The 9,473-nt window shown below is 40.0% G+C and overlaps 1 protein-coding gene across 2 annotated transcripts in view; it reads left to right on the top strand.

Moving 5' to 3' along the window:
- TNKS (tankyrase) overlaps positions 1 to 5,781 on the top strand; it is a 230,132-nt gene extending 224,351 nt beyond the window's left edge. For both annotated transcript variants that reach the window (XM_005562613.5, XM_074000265.1), the window contains one exon: positions 56 to 5,781. In XM_005562613.5, the coding sequence (XP_005562670.2) occupies positions 56 to 142 (87 nt within the window). In that variant the 3' untranslated portion in view covers positions 143 to 5,781. The remainder of the gene's footprint in view (positions 1 to 55) is intronic.
- The last annotated feature ends 3,692 nt before the right edge of the window (positions 5,782 to 9,473 follow it).

Genomic DNA, 9,473 nt, shown 5'->3' with positions numbered 1-9,473 from the left:
CTTTAATATTGTGCCTACTAGAAGCGTGATCTGTTTTTCTTCTTGTCCTTCCTAGGCATACCCAGAGTATCTCATCACTTACCAGATCATGAAGCCAGAGGCCCCTTCCCAGACCGCAACAGCCGCAGAGCAGAAGACCTAGTGAATGCCTGCTGGTGAAGCCGGATCAGATTCAGCCTGGGACTGGATGACAGAGGATTGTTTCTCACAACAACATCAATATTCGAGAAGTCCCTGACAGCCTAGAAATAAGCTGTTTGTCTTTTATAAAGCATTGCTATAGTGATGAATAGTATGAGTAACTGATACATACTCAACTGCTACTGTTCCCTTTGAGGAAATGTTTACAGGGGCGGCCTTTTAACATATCTCAGGCTCATTTTCATTGCAATTATCCATTTCTAAAACAAGATCACTTTGATCTAGACTTGGAAATGGGAAATAAGAAAACATAACCAATGCTTTTTCAGATGTTCACGATTCACACACTACATTTGTTTTGTTATGCATGACACGTGTATATAACAAATATACACATATGACAGGCGACAGGCTTGTTTTTGATTTGCCAGACATGCATCATTGGCTATTGTTTGTTTGTTTTTTGGTTTTTGTGGTTTTTTTTGGTTACTTTGAAAATGAGCCAGAGCCTTCTTGAGGATATTTTGCACAAAGTCACGCTGACAAAATCATTAGCAATGCAACCCAAGCTTCTGGCTGAGCAAGATTCAGTTTCCACTTTAAAAAAATGTTTTTATTGTTCTCTGTAGCTGCACATCTCATTAACATAAATTGAGATGAAAAGGAAAAAACATCAAGTTTTAGTATCCCTTTATGAATCGGCCTATCTTACAAGGGAAGGGTACAAACACCAACCTGACTTAGGAACTCCTAAATTCAGAGAAGTCAAAGCCGGTGAAGGCCACTTGCTCTGTCCAATACAAGCCTGCCACAGAGGTCTTCGGGACAGTACTGGAGATGCAGGCTGACACAGGCTTGAGTTCCAAGGTGAAAAAACTGGGGAGACTGTGAAGGAGGAGCTGCATTAAGGAGGATGAAGAGCGTGTGGTTCTGTATCATTGCAGCCCCAGTGGACCCAGGGGATGCCTCCAAAAAGTAAATGCTTCCCTTCCCTTAATCTGTACTGTTGGGATTGTTACCCCCTCCAAATTAGCTGCCTTATTTCAAAAGTCAGTGAAATTACTGTACTTCATTAGAGTCACAAAAATACCACTTTATTGTTTCTTTAGTTGAGAAAGCTGGGATTCAGACCCGAATAGTGGATAGATAACACACAAATGCAAGGACTTTTTTGTTTACTCCAGATTTGGGGTTTATTTTGAGTGGCATGCTTCAAATAGTTCATAAAGATCCTTGCATTAAATTTTTGAACCATTTCTTCAAACTACTTAGTGTATTCAGACAAGGAGAACAAAAATGGAAACCAAAGCCCTTTCCGTTATTTTTTTAAGTGAAGGTGAGAAAGAAATACCATACAATTTTCTTTGTGAAATTGCTGTTTATTTTCATCAACATTTACCAAGTGCCATTGACATTTATAAAAAAAAAAGTATCCCTTAAATAGTTCTTACACTTGCCCTTTTCACCTTAACTGAATATGAATTGAGTGCACTAACTTATTTACTTGATATACTGTGCAACTACTCTGCTTTGAAGCAAAAGAAATACAAACACGAGGAGGAACAGGAAAGACAGTGTGACACAAACTTGCCGTTGCAATTTAAAGCCCTGAAAACGATGGGTTTAATGCAAGGTGATTAAGCTGTGACCTCCTTTAATCTCCTGAAGCAAAGTAAAATGGTTACATGCAAAACTTCTAGACATAGACTCTTAAAATACACACATTTTGCTTTCATTTTGGCTTCAACCCAGTGCTGGAACTGGGCATCCAGACTAGTTTGAATTTTTGTAGCTGAATCTTGCATGGGTGCTCAAAATTAAATCAAGAATTCGCCTCAGTTTTTGCTTCTTTTGAAGTTTCAGTGACCCAAGCTGGGTGTGTGTGTCTTGGCTACTTGTTTAATAGCACTGGAATTCCATATGAAGCTTTGAGAGTTGATATTCATTAAGAGGGATTTTTTCCCCCTCTTTACTTCTCTTTTGCTGTAACAAAGGGTTGAAGAAATTGCCATCTGTATAGTTTTCAGTAGCTGTCAAGTGTGTATTACTTACCTTCCCCAGACGTAGTTTAAAATGATAAATACAGCTGTGATTTTTAGTTAAGTAAAAGAGTTAATATGATACAGATATGGAAAGCTTTATAGCTTCATTAAAAAGATAAACCACTACCTAACTGTGGTTGTATGTTGTTTCCATCATACTAACTAGATTAACGGATGCAGTTTTCATCTTGGTCCTTACACTTGAGAAGTTAAACTGTGGTTCAATATTTAAACTGCCAGTGTTCTGTGTCTCACGTTCTGTGTGCCAGGTGAAGGTACTGTGTAAGGAAGACATTTGCGGTGCTTCTTGTCTTATAATGATTCAAGTATATAGTAGTTCTTGAAAGAGTGTGCATATATTACTTATCTGCTTAAGAGAGTGGGTTAATGGATATATCACAGGAGCCAAATACATTTTTTTCAGAACTTGAAAACCAAAGGTCATCATGAGTGCACTCAAAAGTTAGCAAAAGTTGATTACATTTGGGATTTTCATCTGTAGCTGTATGAAGAACCCTTTCCAATATAAAAGCATGGCATTAAATTAGGCCGAAGTCTTTTATTTTTTGTATATGTACCATATAGAAATACTAGCAAGTTAGGATCATCCAATTAGGCCTACCCCAAAATGGCCCCTCTGTTTCCCTAACCACATGGAAGAAAGAATCTGAACGTCTCCACCAGCTTTACCCAAGTTCCAAAACTAAAGGGCTTCTGCAGACCTGATGGTGCCAGTTTACCTGTTGTTGGCCAACTGGATACTTGACTCAGGCATAAATTAAGTGCCCTGGTCCTGAAATTTTCTCCTTGTATTTGACCTCCTTCCCTGTATTTGACCTCCTTCCCTGTTCCCTAAATTACTAGTCTGGAATTAAAATGAGCTCCAGCAATGACCTTTGACTCCATTCATTTTCTCCTCCCTCATCTTGGGTCTTAAAAAAAGGAGACCAGATACCTCTTAGTTTTTGTATCGCAACCAGGAATGGGTATTAGGCCTCATGCGCTTTGCTCAGAACACTCTGCCGCTTTGTTAACAAATGACAGCATGGAACCCAGAGTTTTGATTCTATGCAAAATAACAGCAGTGCGACCAGGATGCTTTCCTTTTCCTTCGTGGAGTTTGGAGTTTCTAGCTTTTCCAGCAGCATAAGCAGAATCAACATTAGGATGTTTTCACGAAATAGCATCCTTATACTCCTTTGAGCTTGATTTAGTGGCTAGACTGATTTCCCTTTGCTCTCAAAATAGCAAAGTGCATTGAAATATACAGAGAAATGCCTGAATATGGCAAGCAAATAAAGTAATGTAGGTTAACGTTCTATTATTGTATCCGTTTTACAAAAAATAAAATAGAAATTTGATTTATGCTGGAGAACGGCATTAGAATGCAATACGTTGTCTAAGTTTTCTCTGTTTCAGTGTCTCTCCCAATCGCACGAAGGGTTATTGGGCATTGTCCCCAGCCCCGCCTTTTTAAACGTGCACTATCTGGATTCCTGTAAATGGCCTTGCAAACAGAAGTGGTGTGTATTTTCAAGCACCTTTCCCCTATTGTGTCCGAATCCCATTTGTGTGGTATCTGTGACAAATAGCCTTCTTACTGTGTTTTCTGTTGGACTGATTATCTCACAGAAGGCTGTAGACCTTACTAATTTGGCAGGTATTCACAACTGACATTAGGATTTCATGTCAGAAATGTATTTAAAGAGTAAAGTTAAATTTGTTTAGTGTCAGATCAGTGACAGAGAAGTGAAAAGAAATTGTGAAAGTGATGTTTGAGCTATTGTACACATCTAGCATATGAAAAGGAAATGCATTAAAAAAATACTACTCTAAAACATGAGGCTTCTTCAGCAACGTGTGCATTCTGCTATTAAGAGACAATTAAATTTTTCTCCTCTAGAAAGCCTTAACTATGGCAGAAACTTTTTAACCTTTTATATTTTAATAAATAAAACATTGTAGTCCCATTTCTTAGTGTTTGAAAGGTGTGTCAGTGAGTCGGCCATGTCTCCATGTGTTTCATACCTGTTCATCTTGTTTTATGATGGTATATTTCATAAGTAATATTCCCTTACATGCAATGGAGCTGATTAAAATTAATCCATTTCAATTTCTCCATATCGGAAATTCCTCAGCTACCAGATTTCTGGTTTGGAGAAATGCTGGAAAGATTTCAAAGCCTATTCAATTGTGTATGTGGGGATACAACAACCGCTGTGATACATTGTAGAATATGAGTGATATGCAAGCTGTGTTTTTTAATTGTTTTAAAATGTAAACTATGGTTATACTTAAGTGAAAACCTAGAGGAAGCTAAAGATTTTATATACTTTGTACGGCCAAATACGGTCGTAGTATGACCAGTTGTATACATTGCCAGAGTTCTGCCTCCTCTGAAATAACATTCACACCGTAGATTGCATTTCTGCTTTTCCTTCTTTCACATTCTTTTTTGCTTTACTCGTCACATCTTCGCACCTGCCCTACCACCCATCCTTTCAAAGAGGTTTCTCTCACGTTCCAGAATTCAGATTGTTCTGTGATTTCTTTTTTATCAGTCTACCCATTTCTGCAGGCAGCCCTGAAAGCCCTTGTGTTGATTCAGAGTGTTTGCAGAGAAATGCAGTTGAACCCTGGTAGTGGGGTGTCCCTCACACACCCGTGCACCCCTCCCAAAGTTCACGATGAAAGGCTAGAAAGCGCAGTCAAAGTTAGGAAAGAACACAGATCTTTGAGGCCAATAGCCTAGACCTAGAAGATGACCTTGACTGTGTAAACATCGTCTCCATGACACCAAACATTTAAACTCTTCATGTGCATATAACACCTGCTTCTGCTCCCATGGTTTCAAGCTCATCTTATCTTTGTAGTAGTAATATTTGTCTTTGATACCTACAAACTAAAAAGGTACTTTTGTCAAGGTTTCTCAAAACATTTACAAAACCAGCTTTGAGGAAATGTGGAGTGTTGCCCAGCAACAGCACTCAGAGTAGTAATTGTATTTTCTCATTGTGATGTTAGTCTGTGTAAGTAACCAGTGTAGTGACTCTTTGGTTCATTATTGGCGTTGTTTTTATTTTTAGTCTCTGTGTGACCCACCAGTGGCAGGGGTTCCAACCCCCTCTCCTCTCTTTTTTGCATTTATCTATTTGTAGGATTGTCAAAGTACAAGATGCCCAGTTAAGTTTGAATTTCAGAGAAACAATTTCGCTTAAGAATGTTTCATGCAATATTTGGCGTATATTTATGATAAAAGCATTCGTTATTTGAAACTCAAATGTAACTGAGCATGCTGGTTTTTTTCATTGTTTGGTTTTCTAAGTCTGGCATTCCAACAGATTTGGTCATGGAAAATCACCTACAGCATGTTAAACTCCTCTGGTCATCATCATCTTGTCACCTGAAATAGAAGTCCTTTTTCCCTCCCCCTCCACTTCTTTCCAAAGGAAGGCATCAAGGAACGTAACCTGCCTGCCTGGCGGGTTTCTATTTAAGACATCTTTGTGATTATATTTAACCTGCAATTGTGCTTTGGCTTAATGTCTAGCTCACTGTACTTGTAATTGATTAATATTCAATAAAACCATTTTTAAAATACACTTGTGTGGATAGCAGTTAACTCTTAAGTATTTTCATTTTGCCCTGCTTGTTCATTTCTGCCTGACCAACCTTAACACAACTGACCTGAAAAAACTGTCAGAATACAAATACCAACCCTCCCTCTCCATCTTCCCGTGAGACCTGGGTTTTAAGTGACTTATCCTCACCTCTCAGCCCACATGGGAGTTAATGAATAACTTCTGCGATAGCAGGAGCAACACGGGTTCCTTTCAGAAATATCTCTTAAACAGGCTGACACCTTAGAGTCAGACCTCATGCCGGGTCCAAAGGCAGCCCAGAGGCCTTGCACAACATGATTGCTCAGAGACTCACCCTGTCCACCTCTTGGGGGAGAGGGAGGGGAAGAACACCCACTTCATGTAACAGTATTAACTACCTAGCACAGTGCCTGGAGCAGAGGACTAAGAAGGTCCTTCCATTCTTCCCCTCTTCTTTCTCCATGCCTAGGGATCCATTACATAGCAAATTTGAAACTAGAATTTTATCTGAACATTAACTTCTTTTGCCAGAGGCATTGTCAGAACGACAAAGAGACATAAATAAATGGAAGTGCTCTAGTAACCCTGCAAATAACAATAACCATCACTGAGGCCCTACATGAACCAAGTACTTTGTATACATACATTTTCATTAACCCCAAAAACTTTGCAAAACTGGCCTTTTAATTCTGTTTTGCAGGTGAGGAAGTGAAACTAGAAGTGGTTAAATTAGTTATGTTATATCTCAGAATGCCTTCCACTATAAGACTGAATACCAGATGGCTGGGGACAGTGGGTCATGCCTGTAATTCCAGCACTTTGGGAGGCTGAGGCAGGCAGATCACGAGGTCAGGAGATCGAGACCATCCTGGCTAACACGGTGAAACCCCATCTCTACTAAAAAAAAGTACAAAAAATTAACCGGGCATGGTGGCGGGCGCCTGTAGTCCCAGCTACTCGGGAGGCTGAGGCAGGAGAATGGCGTGAACCCAGGAGGTGGAGCTTGCAGTGAGCCGAGATCACGCCACTGCACTCCAGCCTGGGGAACAGAGCGAGACTCCATCTCAAAAAAAAAAAAAAAAAAAAAAAAGATTAATTACCAGTTGCTATGTACCAATCACCAATCACAGATGGAGTTTCAGTGTTTAAGCAAGAATGAAAACACAGACTTGACTCTACCACATGATTTTATGTCAATGTCTCACACGACAATCAGATTCTGAATGCCATTAGAATCAGGTGTTGCCTTTTGGTTGTAGAAAGGGAAATTATAGAGGGGACAGTTTTGGGAATAAGGCGTTATAGAAAGGGTTATAGAAATAGAAATTATCTGAATTGTGCACAAAAAGCAAGTGGAATATAAAACAGCGACTTAGAATTTCAACAGCCTGGGTTGGTTTATGACACAGACCTATTCCAAGTGCCTGCTTTTATAGCATCAACCACTGTGGGTAGGGGATTGGGGGAAGTGGGGAGGGGCAGCTGTAAATCACTTGCTGGATTGGGTTTATTTTCTGAAGGAAATTACTTGCTAGAAAACTAGATCCTATTAAAGGGATGAGTGCTTCTTGGGTAGCCAGTTTTGAAGAACTGTTTTTGGATTATGTTGTCTACGTTGAGTGTTTGGATGCTGTGACCTAGTTTCTCTCATTAGAGGCAGCGTGTCCTATTTATAGCACCTGTCAACCTTTATCATTTGGCTAGGTCCACTTTTCATCATTATCTTATAAGACTGTACAATAGGCCTCCAAGCTGAAAGAGCACCTGACAGTATATTGGAAATAATGAAAGTTGGGTCATCTATTTCCATTAAGTTGGAACCTAACTGTCAGGTTTTCTGGTTGGCATCAGCTCTGAACACTTGGATATGTAAAAAAAAAACCGGGGAAAAGGGGGTGGTGTGTACGTCTTCATTTCTACCAACTACCATCTACCATACAGTGCTAATAAAACAACTTTGCATTAGACAATATGAAAGATGTTAATTTTGTTAATATGATTCTTGGCATACTATTCCTGCCCAAGGACCCATTTGTAAAATAAGTCTATTCACCTGTACTTTCATAATTTTGCCTACAAATCAGTGGTATGTAACACAAAGTATAAAGTATAAGGTAACCGTGCTTATGAGTCATTGGGAGTATGTAGAGGCTGAAGGCAGGAAACCAGTGCTTGCCCTACAGTACAGAATTGCTTCATAACTCCAAGGCATTTCTATGAAGGCCATGTCTCTACCTTTCATCTGTCAAGTAGGAATACTGGCTGCCATATGGTTATTTAATTTAGGACTACTTAAAAGATGTATAAGGTGATACCAATTGAATGCTTTTGGGGTCTGAGGAGAAGATGGAAGTAGAACAATGAGAATTTTAGGTGTCTAGTCTGTTCGTGTGACTGTTACCAAAACACCTGGGGTTTGATCTAGGCCCTGCTGCTTGCCGCACAGAAAGCCAATGACTGAGATGATGAGTATTGCCAAGGAAGAAGGCTTTAATCGGGTGCTGCAGCCAAGGAGATGGGAGTTCAGTCTCAAATTCATCTCCCTAACTAAAACTAGGGGTTTATATAGCAGGGAAGAAATGTGTAAGAAAACAGGAACTAGGGAGAGGCAAGGAAGCAATCATGATGATTGAGGGGTTGGGCATATCACTGTCTGGATGTGTTGATCTGGTGAGTTTCAGTTCTTTGATACTTTTTGAGAGGCCTGAGGGATCCTGTCCTGAGGAAGGAACTAAGATAAAACAAATATGTTTTGAGCTTTAAGAGCAGAATGTCCATTTCTATGCTTATCCAAAAACAATTGTGTATGCGAATGTTGGGTCAATTTCATAACTAGTTAGCTGAAAGACTGTAGGATTAAAACTCCCAGCCCTGCCATTGGAAGGCCTAAGTTCATAGCGTGGTTTCACCACTTACTAGCCATGTGACCTCGAGAATTTCCTTATGCTTCTTGGGTCTCAGTTTCCTCATCATTAAAAATTAGTATACAACTACTACTACTATTTCATAGAGTTGCCGTGAGAATTAAATGAGTTAACTTGCATAGTATGTTCTTTTATTTTTAATCTGAAAACTGGCTTTCCATTCTGCCCCCTAAGAAAAAGTACTTGATTGGCTAGAATGGGAGATTAGAAGAAAGCATATCTATGACTGGCTCAGACCCCTTAAAGAATTTTCTGCTGGCTGGGCATGGTGGCGCATGCCTGTAATCCCAGCACTTTGGGAGGCTGAGGCAGACGGATCACGAGATCAGGAGATTGAGACCATCCTGGCTAACACAGTGAAACCCCATCTCTACTAAAAAAAATACAAAGCATTAGCCAGGTGTGGCGGCATGCACCTGTAGTCCCAGCTACTTGGGAGGCTGAGGCAGGAGAATGGTGTGAACCCGGGAGGCGGAGCTTGCAGTGAGCTGAGATCACACCACCACACTCCAGCCTGGGCAACAGAGCAAGACTCCATCTCAAAAAAAAAAAAAAAAAAAAAAAAAAGAATTTTCTGCCTAATTGAAGCCCAGAGTGCTGCAGAGTGGAACCAGATGTCCATTATCAGCCCTAACATTTTTGTCACCAAACTACTGTACTGGCTCAGAGCTCTTGCCAGATCTTCTGGGGTTGCTCCTTACTGAAGCAGTAATGAGAACACACTATTTCATAGCAAGGTATATACAACTACATCTTCATCAGTG

The sequence above is a fragment of the Macaca fascicularis genome, chromosome 8 (assembly GCF_037993035.2).
Source record: "Macaca fascicularis isolate 582-1 chromosome 8, T2T-MFA8v1.1".
Lineage (NCBI taxonomy): Eukaryota > Metazoa > Chordata > Mammalia > Primates > Cercopithecidae > Macaca > Macaca fascicularis.
This window is presented reverse-complemented; position numbering and strand designations above follow the sequence as displayed.